Source organism: Caretta caretta, chromosome 1 (assembly GCF_965140235.1).
Source record: "Caretta caretta isolate rCarCar2 chromosome 1, rCarCar1.hap1, whole genome shotgun sequence".
In the NCBI taxonomy this organism is placed as follows: Eukaryota; Metazoa; Chordata; order Testudines; family Cheloniidae; genus Caretta; species Caretta caretta.
The window spans coordinates 241806000-241824654 of NC_134206.1; the positions used below are offsets into that span (position 1 = coordinate 241806000).

Consider the following 18655-nt stretch of genomic DNA (forward strand, 5'->3'; position numbering starts at 1 on the left):
GTAGGGATTCTAGGTCAACAGCTAAGTACATCACCAGTTCTAACAGGATCTTCTGTCTGTAAGTACTTGCTAACTCTCAATTTAGCACACTTGAGTTGAAGTCTGTGTCCTGATTCTTATGTAGAGAGCTTTATACGAGAAAGATATTAAAATACTCCTGGGGAATTCTGCACCAAAAAATTAAATTCTGCAAAAGTTGTCAAAATAACACTAGTTTCAGTTATTTTGGTAACTTATTTCAAAATATTTGTCAGCAAGTATGTCTAACCATACAGAGACACACAAATTTCCCCAAGAGTAGAGAGTTAATACTCCCCCTACCAGAGCTCAGCTGCAGGGACCCACTGCCCAACCCAGACACTCACCCCCCTATCTCCTAGGGGCCACCTGCAGGGCCCCCAGCCCAGACACACTCACCCACTACCTTCCTGAAGCCCAGGGATCCAGAGGGAGAAACATCCTGATGCTGGGTCCCAAGCTTGCAGGGAGTTTCCTGCATGCCACCTCTTTCCTTCAGGGTGTGCTGGGAACTGCAACTGCTGGGAACCCTCCAGTTCTCTTCTCCCCTCCTCCCCCCCCCCCACCTTATTATCTATTTGCGAGCTGAGCTCTGCTGGGTCCAGTGGCCCCTAGTGGCGGCCAACATCTCTACAGCCCATTTCTGTAGGCGGGGGGGGGGGAAGGAAATTCTGAACACACAACTTTAATTTGTGCAGAATTTCCCTAGGGATAATTAAAAGTATTTTTAATACAGTGCTCTTGTAATCAGTGTAGTTATCACAAATTAGTAATAAGCAGCAAATACTTTGTGTAAACAGTACTGCAGAACTAGCTTTTTGTAGTAATTTAATAGGTGGTAGAAATATGAACATAGTACTGGATGCATAATACACCTTGAACGAGTAAACTAAAATATCAACTCCTAGTCAGAGAGGAGACTGTCCCTAATGCTACTCAATCAGCTGGATTCTCTGGTTTGCCAAGGCCTCCATGTTCTATAAGTAGAGCTTGGACAGAGTAAACAAATGAGCTCATTAGACTAGAGTTTGTGAACTTGCTTTCCCAGAAGAAGCAGAGAGGTCATGTGCACAGAATAACTGCTCTGGCCAGGAAGAGCAGGAGGTGTGTATGTATATTACTATTTACTAACATTTGGTTTTGATTGGCTCTTCGTACTCTTAAGATAAAAATCTGAGTCTCAGAGCATTGACTTTGCTGCAAGCTGAACTGATGGAAAAGTTCTGTCAGTATATTAGCACTGTTCACATTAAAGCTAATATTCTGAATAAGGAAATCTAGGACTAGCCTCATTCCTTCCCTTCCTAGAAGTGAGGCAGTAGCTCCCCTTCTGGCATTGGACAGGGACAGAATTAGAGTGAGACAGCTGTTAAGGATGGCTTATGAGCTGTAAAAGCATCAGCCTCTTCTGCCAGATATACTCCTGCCTTCCTCCACAGTTGGAGGTTAAAAACTTTACTCTTTAAGCAGCTACACTTCAGCACTTGGCTGGTCTGGTCTCAAATAACCTAGCTAGAAAAGCAGCTGCTGCTACCCCAAGTCGCTCCTGCTGCTAGCATTGTGCAGCTTTGATTTACAGTAATATAGCTATCCTCCCTGCATCATCTATGTGGCAGTGACAAAAACTAACTGAATATCCCTGAGATGTTTATTATCCCTAGGGTACAGATTGTGGGGGTGAACTATAGGTGACTTGCCCAGTTCCACAATGTAAGTGGAACTAAGCGATGCTTAGTACACACACTTCCTGACTCCTAGCCCTGTTTAATCCTGTAAATGAAACTCAGCCAACCCTCCCTGCTTTCACGCAGTGGGAGTAAGGCTTTCCTAGTGTGCCATCATGAATATGCTCCTTAGCAGGCTGCAGGGATACAGTTATAAAATAGTGTTATCCTTCATCTCCCAGGCTCAGAGGCAGGACTACAGGTTATTCTCTTGCTTTACAAAGGGTGTACAAAAAAGGTTTGAGCCTCACTCCTCTACACAAATTGCAGATCAAATAATGAAAAAAACCCTGCAGTTCTGAATCCTGAAAAATACTTAACCCAGGATTCTAGTGTCTTTTCTTTCTACCTTGCCTTGTACCTCCATTTCCAAAGGAAATGCTCCCATTATAGTACAGTTCCCCCGTGCAGGCCCTGCACCAGAACACTAACCTTCAGCAATTTTTGTAAGGATGCTTATCACAGTTTTGAGATTTGCAAGAACTAGTCCAGAAATGGCTTTGACACGCCCAGCTGCTGGATGCCTTCAGCTGGCACATAGTGTTTTTGCACTACTAAGGCTTTGGTATAAAATTGACATTTGATTTGTATTAGTCTTTATTTCTATGTAATTGTAACTACTGTACACCTAAGCCTTAATTTTTTCTAGTTTTGCTGCCTTCTTCCCCCCCACCGCTCCCTCCCCCCACTGCATTCTGACCCTGCACAGAAGGAACAAAACTGTTTCACATTTACATCTTTGTGTTCTAACTTCTGTGAGTCATCTGTTTACATTCAGACACTGCTTGCTGGAACATGTGAGTTTGAACCCTCTCGGGCTATTTGATGGAACAGCCACTGCAGTCTTGAAACACTCAGTCCAGATTTTACCTTCTCTACAACTAGGGTAAGGAACAGCAAGTCTAGACTCTCAAGTAAAGCAAACAGTGATGCATTTAAAAACAAAGTGAGATGGATACTGGACAAGAGATTGCAGATCATATATGGGCAAACTGGTCATTAGGGAGCTGAGTTCTATCTAGGCCTCTTTGGTCATACAGGACCCTCTGACCTCAAACAATCCTTGAGATCAACTCTATAAGAAAACAATGAATCTCTACTTACACACACAAAGGACAAGGTATTGTGTTATACTATCCTGGGGAAAACAAGTAAGGATACATAAATCATTCTTCCCTATGTTTAAATGTGCAGGGGCTAGCTGTAGCAAACAGAACATCAAGTGGATGTATGAAAGTAGCAGGAAATTTAAGCCATAATATATCTGACATCCAGTATTGGCCCCTGCTCATGGGCAGAGAAAGCTGAAGGTGGTGGTGCAATCCATAAGAGAAATGATTACAAGATGGTCCTGTCCATTTCTGGCAAATCCAGTTTTGCAGAAGTGGGGAGTAAACTTGTGCGACCTTCAGCCAGGCCTGATTTAGCCAGAACAAGTTCTAGTGGAAATATCCCAAGATATATTCACCAATGCCAATAAAATAGACACCCTGGGCTATGCCAAAGAGGGGTGCTATAACCAGGGCCCGACAGCCTGCCCCCTTCATGAAGGCAGCAGGGCCCTCATGTGTCCAGATCTTCCTGTATATTTAAAAAAGAAAAACAAACAATTAGATAGCCAGACAAGCAGCATTTCAGACAGTTGTTACTTACAAACCAAGACTCACAATCCTCAAATTAAAAACCAGATGCACTCAAAGGCAGGGTTTTTAATGGATTACCCAACAATCGTTCGGAGGGAAGCATCTTGCGCCCACAGGAAATGGTCTAAGCATTTGCCTTGTATATTTCATCTGAACAAGTTATAAACCAGGTGATCATCTCCCAGCAGATCAGCTGTTTAAAGTACTTGGTTTACACGTCGTGGTTTATTAGTCCCCTGCAGGCTCTTTCAGTATTAGGCGCTGTCAGGTATGTTGTGGGAACTCACTCTTGTACCAGCTAATCCTTGCAGGAGCTACAGTAGAGAACAGAGCAGAAGCACTAGCTCAGGGGAAGTTCTGAGCCAATCTAATCCTAGACTCTTCCCACCAGGAAACCCTCTAAGGATTTATGCAGGCGTGTTGGCTGCGGGGGGGCAGGTGTTCCAGGTAATCCACTGTCACAGTAAGGAGGGGCTAAATGGAATGGCAATTGGACAGGGTGACACAGAACAGTAATACACCAGACATGCAGCAAGGGAATATTCTGGTTTACCTGGCACAGTCAATGATTCCATTGTAGGTGTCCTCTCCAAGGCCTTTCTTTAGAGTTTGAATTCGGGTTTTTAGAACTAAATTGCATGGAATGGAAAAGAAACATTTAAAAAAAAAATCCTCTCCAGGCAGAGTTCACAACAAGAGTTGTAACAAGTCAGTACAGAACTGGAAAATATCCCCACACATCTGAGTTACCGCCCCTCTTGTTAGATCCTGGTTTTTCATGCTGGAGAGCTTCTAATGTTAATCACAGAGACACATGCTACATGAATGATCCCAGGGGATGCATGTGGGTGTGAATCCGAGAGAACCTCAAGAGCAAACAATCAGGAAGTGATGGAAATTGGAGAGGCCTCAAAGTGCTCACTGGGTCAGTTTTTTCTGGATATGTAACCTCTTCCAGGGGGACTCTGAACCGGCTCTCTTGCACTCAGAAGGTGGCTGTTATTCATCAAGAAAATGGAGAAGCAGCAGGGTTTGATTCCAGGGTCTTAGCCCTCTGACTGGAGCCAGCCTTGGGGAAAACGGAACCACGTATACAACAATCAGATGATGTTGACAAGGATGTTTTGTTTAAAGAACAGTGATGTGACCCTCAAGAGCAACATCTGCCATTCTTGTGAGTGGGGTCCCTAACCTCAGGAAGTTGTCAGCATTTGCATATGTGGGAAATCACAGGGCTTCAGGGAGTACAGCAGCAGTTATCTGAAGAGCAGGATCTATGTCCTCAGAGTTCTCTACCAGCAGTGTTTGTAAGTCATGTGTTGTACAAGGGTCCTCAGAAAAGAGGTGAGCATGGTGAGAGACCAGGGGTTTTGGAGCCTGAACCTATTCCCTGTCTTCAGTCAGTTGCGTAATAATTTTGGTCAGCCACCAGCACCACCAATTCCACCAACTCAGACACCACAAGGACTTGCACCTGAGGACCGCCAGGGGAGATTGGCCAAATCTGGGGCTGTGGTATGAAAGCAGCTGAACAACCTGAGTTTAGAGAAGTCCATCTCCTCCCTCTCTGGAGGGCTGGCTGTACTGCCCTCAGACACTCACCATCCAGAGGGGTCACTGCTACTGCAGCCACGGATCCCGCCACACAGCCAGACACGAATGAATGGAAGAAGGGTGCCTTCTCAGAGTGCCTCTGTCCCAGTTTGTTGATGTTGGCAAACAGTGGGAAATAGATAATGGAAAAAGGCACATCCCTGTTGGGAGGGGAAAGAGTTAGATAAACACCCGACATAGACCAATACCACAGACTGCATTGGGAGCCTGGCCTCTGACATGAGGTGAGGCAAAAGGCACAGGCTCGCTCTTCTCCTATCCCTATAGGCTCTTGTACAAAGTGGGTCACATCACTACCTGCCAGGGAGGAGATGGGGACCAAGCCCTCATCCTCACTAAAATATGGCTCTAGTGACTCTGAGATGAGACACAGCTGCAGTTTGGAGGTCAAGAGTCTCCTGCCTGATGTGAAAATGGATCTGTCCAAGGAATGGAACAGGTGAGTGCAGAGTAGAGTGTACTTTCCATTTGGCAGGGAGAGGAGCAGAATTTGGTGAGAAAGCTTCAGCATCTGCTGCTGAGGTAGCAGAAAGAAGGTCAGTCTAGAAGGTTATAAAAGGAAAATTATTTGTGTTCCATTAGAACTGAAGTGTTGAAATAAATGGAGATTTCCCTCGAGAAAGGTTCAAACCAAAGGATTTCCCCTCAGTTAAAAAAAACTACAAGCAAGAGCTGCTTTTCATTAATTTGCGGGAAACTAGTGAGCAGAGACGTTAAGATGCTGTAAAGCAACCTGGCAAAGGTGTTTAGCCCGAAGCTCCAGCTTGGACCGAGCAAGCAAAATGCATTGCAGTCAGGTTTAGCATTTGAGGCAGACAGCTCAGAAAAGCGCAGAAGAGGCAGATGTAGGACCCTGCCTTGGATCAAGCATACTTTTCAACAATGTTTCGGGGGAGCAGGGTAGCAACAGGAATCCCAAGGACCATTCCAGAGCTGGAAAGTTAGCAGCATAGCCGCCACCAAACTCAGGCAAAAGAGCAAACTGGGAAAACCAAAGTCATCCTTGCAGGTACACATCCCATGCAGTCCAGGAATCTCTGGTTTGGTTTTGCTTTATGCATAGCAGAAGGGACTCTGCTGAAGGGACATTTTCAGGCAAAAAGTCCTATTTAACAACACCCCCGACCCAAGCCCAGTTTCCCAGCCATGGTTACACCACCATCCCACACTGTAAAAAGGAACGACATTCCCTCTTCTACATGACTTGCTCCCCTTGATGAGGCTTGTGTACTCTGTGCATGTCACTCAGTTTGACCAATAAGAACACTGATGAAATATCGCTCCAGTTATTTTTGATGGCCCAGCTCCCATCCTATCTGGGTGCACTTTGCGTGGGCTAGATCAGTTCAACTAAGAAAATATTCCATTGGCCCTCACGTCACCTAGGCAGTGGACTAAATGCCAAGGGACTGCAATGCCTACAGGCCTGAACAAAAGGGGTGTCTCGTATATAAAGCGGGTTGAAAGTTTTCCTACAGAACAGGCTTCCCTTAGAAAACGCTGGTTCCACAGAATCCAACTATTCAGTGAGAAGTGTTCATTCTGTCAAACTTTCAATGGAAACCAGCCAGGCAGGATAGCCAGTTCCAGTCCGCCTGGTCTTCTGTCAGCTACCCTGCACCAACCTAGTGCACTAACAAGGAGTCAGAGTTCCCAGGGCCTGGCGGGATGCTGGGGCTCTCCAGCTCTTGGACTGCCTGCCTGCTTGCCTCCCAGAGTGAGTATGTGGGCTGCCCAGCTCTCAAGTCCTGCAAGCAGCTGTCCCCCCAGGCTTCCCTCCTGGTGGTTGTCTCCTTGTACTGCCCCCAGCTGGCAGGTGGGCAGGCTGCCCAGCTCTCTGGGGAGCCAGGCAGGCAGCCAGGGGAGCAGGGGATTCTAGGAAGCATATTTTGTTTTGGGAACACAGAAATGTTCTCGCTGCAGGAACGGTTTGCTGCTTCCAAAACTAAATATTTTGGAATTTTCTTCCCACAAGGAAGTTCCATTTTTCAGCCAGCTCTGGTCTTATATTGTGACCCTCTGAGGTGCTACTGAAGCCAGTGGGAGTTGCATGAACTGCCTCTAGAGCTGCTTGTGGCCCCATCATCCCAGTTCTGGTTAGCACTTCTTGGTTCACTGCTTTAATGGCAGCCCGTAATTCGCAGTAATAGAAGGGGGAAAGGAAAAAGACAACTAGATACAGTGATTGATTTGACAGAGAAGAGTTTCCTTAATACAGATATAATAAATAATACCACCCAGTTCGTATGTTGCACTTTTCATCAGTAGATCTCAAAGCATTTCACAAATGACATCAGTGTCATTATCCTCCTTTTACAGACAGGAAAAGTGTTTTGATGTGACTTGCCCAAGATCACCCAGCAGGCCAGCAGCAGAGCTAGGAATAGAAACAAGTCTTCTGAGTCCCAGTGCAATGCCTTATCCACTAGACCACACTGCTGATACAGCTTTCCCCTCCTGTTTGCCAGGTGGTTGGGGCAAGTCCTTCAGGAACAGATGCTAAAACCATGCAGTAAGGAGGGAGAGACCAATTACAAGCCCCTGGTTTGCAGGAGGTTCCCCACCCTTCCTCCTTGGAGTAGGGTGGGACTGGTTTCCCATACTGACTCATCACTCCCTGTGTCTCCCCACTTCTCACCTGAGCAGGGTGACTCCCAATCCCTTGTACAGTCCCACTAGCCCTTGAGTTTTCAGAAGATCTCTGGCGATCACGGTGGCTGAGGGGCGCCTTAATGCTGAGGCTGTGCCAGTGGTGTAAGGCCTGTCCTGAGGCGGCTGGGAGAAGGGAGCCGTTGGCCCATCTGGTCCCAAAACCTTTTGCTGATGAACAGCTGAAAACAAACAAGAAAGAGGAATTGGGTATTTGGAGGGAGAGGGGATCCCTCATTCTTTGCTAAGCAACCCCCTCCTCCCCCCAAGTCACTGCCTGGCTTCCTGGCGACCTGCCCCTAAATCCTTTCCTGAACAAAAGATCACTCCTGCCCAGAAGGTGAGAACAACTAGTGCTGAGAGAATAATTGATTTTGTAGGTTAATGGCTGAACCGAAAAAATCCAAAACAATTTGGTTAGTTTCAAACCAAAAGTAATTGTTCTCGGTTTTTCTTAACATGAAAAAGAAAAAAAATTAATTTGGGTCAATTCAAAACATTTTGTTTCAAAAATACCATTTTGCCATGAAATGTGGAAACAGTTTGTTTCAAAAATGTCAAAACAAAACGTTTCTACAAAAATAAACCAGTTGTTTTCCCCAGCCAAAACTATTTGCCAAATTCAACCCGAATTTGCAAATAGTTTTAATATCCTGAAAAATGCTGAAAAAATGTCACCCAGCTCTAACCACCACCCTATCACTCTCTGTGTCACCGACTAGGGCTTCCCAGTCCAAATCACTCAAGCAGTCCTGAGATCATCAGAACTAACCACTTCTTCCCCACCACCCCGGGAATGGAGAGTGTAACCTCTCTACGTACTCACCAACAATCAGCCTGACGGTAAAACGCCGAATGTGGAGTTTGAATTCAGATCCCAATATGGGAGCATGAGGCAATTACTAGTCTATTGTACCAGTCCAGAAATTAGATCCTGAACATTTACGCAGTTGAACAGGTAAAAGAGTCTTGCATTTCTACATTTCTCCCCAGGGATTTCTTTTGTTCTTAAATCCAAATTACGCTTTGCACTTAAATTATAATCACTGCTGTCTGTGGCTGGGACTGCAGGAGCCATTAGCTCTTTTCACAGCCAGTGTCCCCATGTCATTCCCTGTGGTACTGCTTACTGGGAGAGGCTGAGACGGGGGTCCCTGTGCACTCCCCTTCAGCAAGGATTGAGGTGGTGGGGACTGCACAAGCCTGCTCCTGAGCATCAAGGGCTCAGTGAGATCTGCATTCTAAAGGGACTATGACACCTGCGGGATCTCAGGAAGTCTGTGACAAAGGGATTTACTGCAGAATCTGAAGCAACAATCTGGATGTCCACTCCCACCCCCGCCATGCAAAATAGGGCCTAACCCAGTCGTCCAGCATCCTGAAGCTGAATTTTCAGCATCTCCATGGGGGAGGTGACCACCACTTGGCAGGCCCCAGCTCCACAGCCAGCTAGCATCTCCCTCACCAGCGTCAACTCCTTCCTGCTGGGAACAACACAGATGTAAAGGGAATGCAAGGAAGAGAGACAGACAGGCAGGCAGTCACACAGATTTACACAGCTATCTGGAGGTGGTGGTGGTGGTGGGGGGGTTACACAGCCTTCTCATGCTGCATCTTGATGCTGCCGGGCCACCCCAGCATGACAGCTCTGCACTGAGTCCTTAGACATGTATCCTGAGCTATAAGGAAACAGACTAGACATGCTGTGCCACATATCCACATAGAAACAGGCACACAACGGCACACACCGCCTTGATTATCCATGTACTCCCTGCGCAGAACGCAGGTACATATGCACCCATCCATAAATGCTGTCTCTATTCCAACAGCCTGCCTACAATTGTGACCTTTGCTGCACAAAATCCCTAAAACACCCCTGATTTTACACTGCTGTACCAAGGGAGGAAATTCTTTCCTGACCCCAGCTAATGACTGGCTCAATATCTTAAAGAATATAATTTTATAATTTTTCATCCTAGCTAATGTACTCTTAGACACTATAGATCCTTTTCTCATTCATTTATGTCTCTTCCTTTAAAAACATTACTAATATAGTTGTCTCAATAACATCCTACAGCAGTGAGTTCCATGAGTTAATTTTAATATTAAATATTAAAAGCTGTTTGCTTTTATCCCTTATGAATACAGGTATTATATGCTTCCTTGACAGGAGTCTGGACTTTTAGCATTTCACAGTTTTTTCCATCTCTAATTTCTATGATCCTCTCTACTGTACAGACATATAAAGACCCACCCACACATGCTTGATATGTACTCCCACACACAGTATATGCACATCCAAAGGAACTGCTCAATGGTCCACCTAGTCTCTGGTAATGCTGTGTATCAGATACTTCAGAGAATGACAAAAAATACCTATAATGATCCTGGACATGCACACATACTCATCACCCACATACTGTACACACAGAACCACAGGTATGCAACCGCCCACAAAGCTACACACCTGCATAACTACGCAGACCCCCCATAGAAACACACTCACAACTACAAAAATACACATGCACACCCAAAACTAAATGTCTGTCTATAGCTTCATACAAATACTTCCCCCCAACACACACACACGTAACATTTTTTGCAAGGCCAAAACTAGACAGTGACGTTTCCTCTGTACCTGTCCTGTGACAGCAGCTGTCGAAAAAAGTCATTGGCTGCCAGCTTGATTGCTTTCTCTGGCGTGACCAGTGTCAGGTTCACCGCGGCCCCTGGTCAAGAACAGAAGGGGCAATAAAGGGCTAATTCAGTCACGTTCCATGGTGTATTAGAAATTCCTCCCACATTGATTACTCAAAGTAAGAATGGGGAAGAGAGACATCTCGTGCAAATGATTCCATGCAGCGAGTGTCTGAGGTCTCAGCTGGTCACAACTTCCAAGGGCAGGGGAAGAGGGGCCTTTCAAAGAGACAATAATGGAGGCAGACCCAGGAACAGGAAAAGATGCGGAGGGATTGTGAATGGTATATGAGAGCCAGTGCTTTGATGGACAGCCGTGTACTCAAACTGTGGCCTGTGGAGCAGCAGTAGCTCCACTGAGCCCTACCTGGCAGTCCTCAGAATTAAATGCTTAGTATTGTGAGGGGACTCCTGGGACAAATGTGCAGAGCCCATGGTGGCTCCCATTACAAGTGCACAGGGACCTTGGGGCCTGCTGGGACAGGAGAGAATCTCTTCTTACAAAATAATCTATATGATGAGAAGGATGGAGGAACGCTAACAGAGCGATTAGGCTTCCAATTGCTCCTGGTTTCACTGGAGTTTAGGAACGGGCACATCACAACAATCAATGCTCCGTTCACTCCAACATTCTGCCAACAGCAATAGGCTATGCCATAGGAAGATGCCAACCCTCTAAAATGCCTGATTCTGCAGTGCTTCACCAAGGGAAGAAATTCGTTTTCTGACTCCCGTTGACAATCACTTTATGCTCTGAAGCGTGAGGGCTTACACCTTTGTAACTTTTTAACCTAACTAGTGTAATTGTAGATGCTGTTCTTATTCATATAAATATGCCTTCCTTTTAAATAAAGATAGTGGTCTCAATAATATCCTGCAGCAGGTAGTTCCACAGGCTAATTACATATCAGGTAGAAGGGTATCGGGTATTTGCTTTCATCCATCCGTTTGTCTTTCAGTTCCAGCAAGCACCCTCTCTGTTTCTACTAAGTAGGCTTGAAAGGATTAGATTTCACTGTACACACAAACAGACAAAAAATATTTCCAAATGTACAGGTAGGCAAAGTAAGAAAAATGCAGCTTGAGAATTTGATTTAAGGATATTTACTTATATATTTTGAGATGCGATGTTGACAATTTGTGTTGTAACGATTATAAAACTAACTGTTTGAATCTCAACAGTTACTGTTGTTAAATAATTATTGTCTGATCTCCCCCTAATGTTTCACAATTTAAATAAAAATAAATACAATGAATAAAAGTCTAAAAATGCTTATAAATGAACATGAATATTATCTGTCAAAATGATAAATAAAAATCAAATTCTGTCAAGCCTACTAATAAGGTAAATTAGGAGCATCCAACTGGCCTTTTCTAGTCATCATTTAATTTCTCTCTCTCATATCGTCCTGTCTCTGATAATTTCCACTGCTCTTCTCGGAAAGATTCTTTTTTTTGAGCCAGTATTTCTCTTGTCAGTAATTGTCAGCTGTGCTCAGTGAGAACAATGACTTTGTGTGCCTCAGGGACATCTGGGTCTGAAATAATGTCTCTATTCCCGAGAAGAGGCGTACAGGTGGCAGTATGTGCTTCTGCTGAGAGTCTGTAACTGACACAATGGGCCAATCCACTGCAAAGAGGCCCCTCCCGACATTCCCACAGAGACTACCTCGGTACATGCCGAAGAATCCCTCTGAACGCAGAGTCTTCACCAAGCAATCCCGCCTGGAACCAGAGAGAGAGAAATGGGGTGAGTTACTGCTGCCCCAGGATTGTGCCATTAGTTTGCTACTAACAACCCTTTTAGCTGCACTACAGCTAGAGTTCACAGCCTCTGAAGGTAGAGGCCATTAGGGGGCAACATGATCACATGCCTGGAGCAGGCTGGATAGTCCGTTCATGCAGGGCAGTAGTATGTGCATGCATACACACATGCCCACCACCCTTTGGCAGATCCTTCTGTAGAGGGAATAGACAGAAACAAGACAAAAGTCCCATTCTGGGAAAAGAACTATCCTAGCTACTACCATATTTAACACAGAGATGCCTAGCACGGCTCTGACAGGACAGGGATACTTTGACCAATAGTAAAATGTTATAATAAAATCATGCTATAGAGACGGCGTGCTGGAGGATACTCTAGAGCAGCGTTTCTCAACCTTTTCATGTTGGAGATCCCTTATTTAAAGTCAAAACTTTCCACAACCTCTTACACTGACTGTAAAAGAGTGAAAAGTAATAATAAGCTAGGATAATTTATTTGTGTGCGCGTTTCGGGGGATTGACTGAGAATATCTGACCTTGAAGGGTAAGAGTGTGCAGACAGTGGGGGAACGAGATCTTCTTTTCTTTAGAGTGTAATAAATTTTTCATGCCTTGTGACCCCTTATTTGCCTTTCGTGACCCTTTCTCCCCACCTCAGGGGCCCTGACACTGCTCTATAGCACAGTTTGGTTAGCAGGGTTCTCAAGGACAAAAAACCTTCTTCTGCCCATTGGTCAGAGAAATTGTGCTAGAACCTCTATTAGCAACAACAAGTATATTTAAACACAGTTGTAGCTACAGTTCTGACCCGTTAGAACTTCTCTTTCCTGGCAGGGCTATATAACAGAACTGTGCACATTGCCAGCAGAACACTCCATACACATTACACCCAATCGTTCACCCCTGGCACAGGCCATTGGGTCTGCTCCTTTATGGCCATTGGGGAGGGGCACATTTAAATATTTTCCCCATCTTCATAGTGCTTTACAAGCATTCACTAACGAATCAGTTCTGTTGCCCTGCAGCACCCTCTAGCATCCAGAGTCTGTAGGGCCTCTTTCTTTTCCTTTGTAGTCCCAGAAGCATTGGTAGCTTAAGACAGTACTGGGTCATGGAACGTAAGGCACTAGGTCGCGGTGGCTATGGTCAGCACCACCGACCGGGCCGTTAAAAGTCCCATCGGCGCTGCTGCCCGGCTAAGACAGGCTAGTCCCTACCTGTTCTGACATCACGCTGTGCCACGGAAGCAGCCAGCAGTAGGCCTGGCTCCGAGGCGGGGCCACAGGGCTCTGTGCACTGCCCCTGCCCAGAGCACCGGCTCCGCATTCCCATTGTCCGGTTCCCAGCCAATGGGAGCTGGGCAGTGCCTGCAGGCGAGAGCCACGCTGAGCTGCTTGAGCGCCTCTGCCTAGGAGCCACACCTGCTGCTGGCTGCTTCTGGGGAGCAGCACAGTCCGCGGTGCCAGGACAGACAGGAAGCCTGCCTTAGCACCCCTGCTGTGCCGCTGACCGGGAGCCGCCGGAGGAAAGCCCATGCCCCAATCCCCTGCCCCAGCCTTGAGGCCCCCCAAACCCGGAGCCTCCTCTTGCACCCCAAATCCCTCATCTCTGGCCCCACCCTAGAGCCTGCACTCCCAGCCCAGACTCCCTCCAGCACCCCAATCCCTTGCCCTGAGCACCCTCCAAACCCGGAGCCCCCTCCCTGCACCCCAAACCCCTCATCCCTGGCCCCACCCTGGAGCCTGCACCCCCAGCCCAGAGCCCTGACCCCCTCCCGCACCCCAACCCCCTGCCCCAGCCCAGAGCTCCCTCCCACATCCTGAACCCCTCATTCCCAGCCCCACCTCACAGCCCTCATCCCCGCACCCCAACCCGCTGCCGCAGCCCTGAGCCCCTCCCGCACCCCAAACCCTTCTGACCCGCCTCCACTGGGTCGTGGGCATCAACAATTTTCTTCAACTGGGTCACGAGAAAAAAAATTTGAAAACCACTGGCTTAAGACATCTCAGCTCTGCCCTTATCAACAGGAGAAGGAAAAGAGCATTTCCCAGGGAAGGGGCATTTCCCTGAGGGCTGCTGGAGGCTGAGAGCTGGCACTGTTTGTACAGAACAGTGCAGACTTGCCCTGCATCCTTTCATCAGGATGAGGCTCTTGGAACATGAGTGAACAAACTCAAGAGAAATTCTTCCCAGCATGCATCATGTCTGAGAGAGGAGGGGATGGGGAGAGGTAAACATTCCCAGGATACAGACAACCACAGGGCAGCCATGTATGCTCAGTCAAACATGCACAACTCTATTTCGCAAGCCCCCTACTGAGTTCCTCACTGCCCTTTATCTATTAATATGGAATTTTTATTTTATTTTATTTTGTGGAGGGATTTTGGTTCAATGATTTTCTTATCTCACCGCCCCGGACCCTAGAGATGCCTCGTTCCTCTCCTGCCCCTCCTTGTGCCTCCAGCCAAATGCAGAGTAAAAGCCACTTTGGGGCCCAGGAACTCTTATCAAAGATGTATTGTATCAGTGGTAATGCCCTAAGACTGAGCTAGTTGGTGGATCCCCTGACAAAAGAAAACGAAAGGGAGTCAGCTGGGAGCAGAAGCCTCTTGTGCCTCAGTGGATGAGGAATGAACAACAGGGACAGCTGAGGAAGAGGTCTTCAGCTCCAGCCACCCCCACCATTGTTGGGGGGGCAGGGAGGATTAGGGACAGTTTTATGTTCACTTACTAGTGCCCCCACCTGGGGGGTTCTAAGAACACATACATTCCAGTATAGACTCCTTGTCCCTGCTGGTTTTGAAGACGGGTTTTCGCCAGATCAATTGGGAAGACGCAGCTCACTCCCACTAGCCCGGCCACACCTCCATTAATTAACTTCGCTGGAACACTGAAATGAGAAGGGAGAGGTCAACACCACACAGGCAACTCTCAGCAATAGAATGACAGCTGCTTGCCCTGCCCCCGATCCCTCCTGGATCCCCTTCTAGGAGCCTAAATGCCTTTTGAAAAGGAGATTTAGGTTCCTAAATCAGTTAGGTGCTGTGATGCTGAGCACAGCAACACCTAAATACCTTTAAAAACCTGGGCCTTTGTCTCTTCATGCCTCAGTTCCCCATCTGTAAAATGGGGCTAATAGCATTTCCCTACCTTAGTGGGGTGTTGGGAGGACAAATGCATTAAAGATTGTGTTGTGAGGTGGTAACGGGCCCATGTAAGTACCTTAGACAGATACAGTGGAGAGTAAAGAGTGGAGACTGACAGCTGCCCAAGGGATTTCTTCAGGTCCTTTCAATGGGAGTTGTGTGGCAAAACCTCCTTGGCAGCTTTGAAAATCTCAATCACAAACAGAAAGAATGAATGAAATCTGAAGGTCAGCCCTGCGCAACTACCAACAGGGATGCTGCACAAGGCCATGCCCCTTTTAAGGACTGCTGCTCTTCGGGACCCATCCCCAGAGCATGGGAACAAGAGTGTAATGGCTGCTTCCTCATTTCCCATGTAGTTAGCACAGTTAGGCCCCACAGCTGCAATCCCACCCTTTTGTGACAAGCCCCCCTCCACCCAAATCAGCTACCAAACCCTTTGCACTTGCACAGCCCAGGCAGTAGGAGCCAACCTGAGCCCCTATTAAACGGATTTCACACATGGATCCACCAAACCTTGGGCCAGGCTTTTCCTCAGTCTAATGAGGAGCTCTCTGGATGGGCTGGGAAAGGTTGCTAGTGAGTGGACTGATTCTGCAGTTTGATTGGCTAACATCTCCCTCCCAGGCAGAAAGGGGAAGGTGGTCAGCCAACCACCTCAGCACAGACTGCAGAGCTTGATGAGCACCAAAGGGCCTTGGACTTTCCAGGGTTTTACGATCCCTACTCACTGAAGTAACACAGCCCGGCAACCTCACACAACTGGCCCAAGCAAGGCTGCGAAAGGGAACTGGGCTGCTTATGAAGTCCCAGAGGTGGTGCAGATGCTGGGACAATAGACTGTAGAGCTAGGCTGCTTGCATGCATATATATCTTTTCTTATGAGTTTGACCATGTTACATTATAGGTTTGTTATTTGTTATTATAATAGGTTTATCAATTTGTATTAGAGTATTTTAGCTGTAATGCAAGGTACCTACAATGGCCGCAGGCTCTGTAGCTTAACCTAAGACAAGTTAGTATATATGTTTGTGATCTTTTGCATAGATAAGTGGGCAAGTTAAAGCAAGTTGGTAGGTAAGGCCACCTAAGTTCATGGCCTTTGTCAGACTTAACAGATACACCACAAAGAACATGGAAATAACCAGTTAGGACAGAAACAACAGAGGTGAGGATGAGCTAATGGTCTCTAATAGTTACAAATATTTCATTAATACACATGAACATGCCAGCCTATAGAATAAGTGCATACCCTAACATTTTTGTGGGTGCGGAAGTTAAGTTTGGACATGGAAGGAGGGCACTTAGGGATCAGGCCCTATAACAGGAGCAACCCACAATATTGGGAAGGTTCATCTTGTTTTATTGTTTGTTCTTCCTTGTTTTAAGTAAACTCTAAGTTAGCTTCTATGGTCTTTCTATAGCGTTTAGCTCTAGCTTCTTCATCTCTCACTCAAGACTTGAGGAACCTGGACCAGCAAACCCTCTTGGCATGCCAGAGGCAAGGCTAATCCTTTTGTTTCTTATCACCAGGTTATCAAGGAAGGGTGTGAGTAAATTAATTGAGAAACTTTTATAGTATATAATACCACACGAACTGCTAGAACATTATTGCTTTTGTAATCAGTTGAGTATTTGTTATTTGATTACTATTCCATTACTGTTCTATTTATCTCAATAAAAGGCTTTAAAGCTGCATTTTCTCAGTGAGAGGTTTCCTTGTCATACATCCCAAAGACTGCCTGATTTTGGGACAAGAACCGTATCATCATCTGATCAGATTAACTGGCCAGCCTATAACCCATATTATCTAACAATATTATTAACCTCCCATAAAATCAGGAAACAAGCAGTAGGATTAGGATGTCTTCTGCTCGTGCTCTTAGCCCTTACAGGTGGATTAAAACCAAACTCTGTGTACATGCAAAGAAATCAGGACCTGGGAAAACTCATACTCCATCATCCAATTGGATGGGAAGAGCTGGCCCACCTGACTCCCAGCTGTTGCAACGGACAACCAGCTAGCAGTTTAGCCAGAGGCCAGAATTATGCCCCAAAGGGTAAGAAACTGTGGGAATGGCACTGACCTGATTTTCTTCTTGCTCCCCATAGTTCCTCGAGGACCTTTTTCCTTGACTGCTGCAGACACAGGGGGATTCTTTCACCACAGAGACACTCTTCCCTTTGACAGAAGCTGCCTTGTTCAGCTGGGGGATAAAACATCAGATCTTTTAGCACCAATTGCCACGTGATTTAATATCTACAAGCATATTATACACTTGTCTCTGGTATTTACCACATGTGATCTATTATAAGCCCATGGAATACATCAGTGGGTTCACAATTTATCATGCACCATGCAATTGCCTCACCTGCACTCTACCCATTTACCCACCTCCCCTTCACAGCGAAGCCAAAATCCCCAAAGTGATCCCCTAGCACTCACTGATTTCAATGGGATTTAGGTGCCTGAATCCCTTTGAGGATCTCAGCCTACGCCTAACATCCCAAGGTGCTGGGCAGCTTCGAACAGCCACCATTTTCTTTTTCTAAATCAATTCATCACAGAAATGTTCCCTTCTTTTCTCCAGTTGTGGAATTCCTCACCCACCCTCCTGCCCAAATTACACCCGCCCTAGTCCCTGGATGGGTGAGATTCAGTTCTGCATCTGAGATACATTCAAGGTCTAATCTCATGCTGAGTGCCAAGGGGCTGAAGAGTCACGTACAACCCCCAAGATGGATGAGCCATACAGAATAGCTAGCCCTATTATTCCAGTTGCTCTGACAGCTCTCTGTGGGGCCGGAGAGCATCTCTAGTTGCCAGGATAGCTTGCCGTAGCTCTTTAAGCTGGTCTTATCCTAGCAACAGGATTGTTGAGGAACCACTGAACAGATGGTACACAAGCTCCCCTGTCGTAGGCCTTCTGTCTCTTGTAAAAAGCAAGGAGCAAAAGAATCCCTGAGGTACAAAGCCATGTCTGAAAGACCATGAGGTGTCTCCCCCACCCCCAGCCACAGCTGGCTCCAAGATTCATAGTAAAGGATGTCTCCTCCTGGGACTAGCATGGCCTTGTCTGCCGAGTGCTGTGGAAGAGACAAGGGGGTGGAAGGCAGACAAAGGCAGCAGCAGCCTGGAAACCACCTTAGGAAGCAGGGGAAGAATTGTGAGTGGGGTTGGAAGAGGGGATGAAGTGAGCAGAACCTTTGTTCTCTGTAACCTGATCTCTAGGGACACCAACACCTGGCCATTCTCTGCACATCTGCCCTCAGAGCACAAGGTGCCAGGGGCCAGCGGGAAGGCCCAGACATGGGAGTGGGTGGAGAAGGTGGCTTGAATCCGGGGCTGAGATCACAGCCTTTTCCAGTTGTTTGCGTACATTCTCTCTTTCAATGAGTA

The 18655-nt window shown here is 46.6% G+C and overlaps 1 protein-coding gene across 6 annotated transcripts in view; it reads right to left on the reverse strand.

Moving 5' to 3' along the window:
* Positions 1-829: 829 nt before the first annotated feature.
* Positions 830-18655, reverse strand: part of SLC25A18 (solute carrier family 25 member 18) — a 28465-nt gene continuing 10639 nt past the window's right edge. For 2 of the 6 annotated variants that reach the window (XM_048828412.2, XM_048828402.2), the window contains exons 2-10: positions 17343-17462; positions 14877-14999; positions 12015-12070; positions 10287-10377; positions 9011-9132; positions 7638-7830; positions 4988-5139; positions 3939-4014; positions 830-3323 (exon numbers count right to left, since the gene is read on the reverse strand). In XM_048828412.2, coding sequence (XP_048684369.1) covers positions 3182-3323; positions 3939-4014; positions 4988-5139; positions 7638-7830; positions 9011-9132; positions 10287-10377; positions 12015-12070; positions 14877-14999; positions 17343-17365 — 978 coding nt within the window. In that variant the 5' untranslated portion in view covers positions 17366-17462 and the 3' untranslated portion in view covers positions 830-3181. Of the gene's footprint in view, positions 3324-3364; positions 3700-3938; positions 4015-4987; positions 5140-7637; positions 7831-9010; positions 9133-10286; positions 10378-12014; positions 12071-14840; positions 15000-17342; positions 17463-17984; positions 18072-18655 lie in introns of those variants that run through there. The other 4 variants (XM_048828420.2, XM_048828430.2, XM_048828438.2 and 1 more) reach the window with 4 other exon arrangements.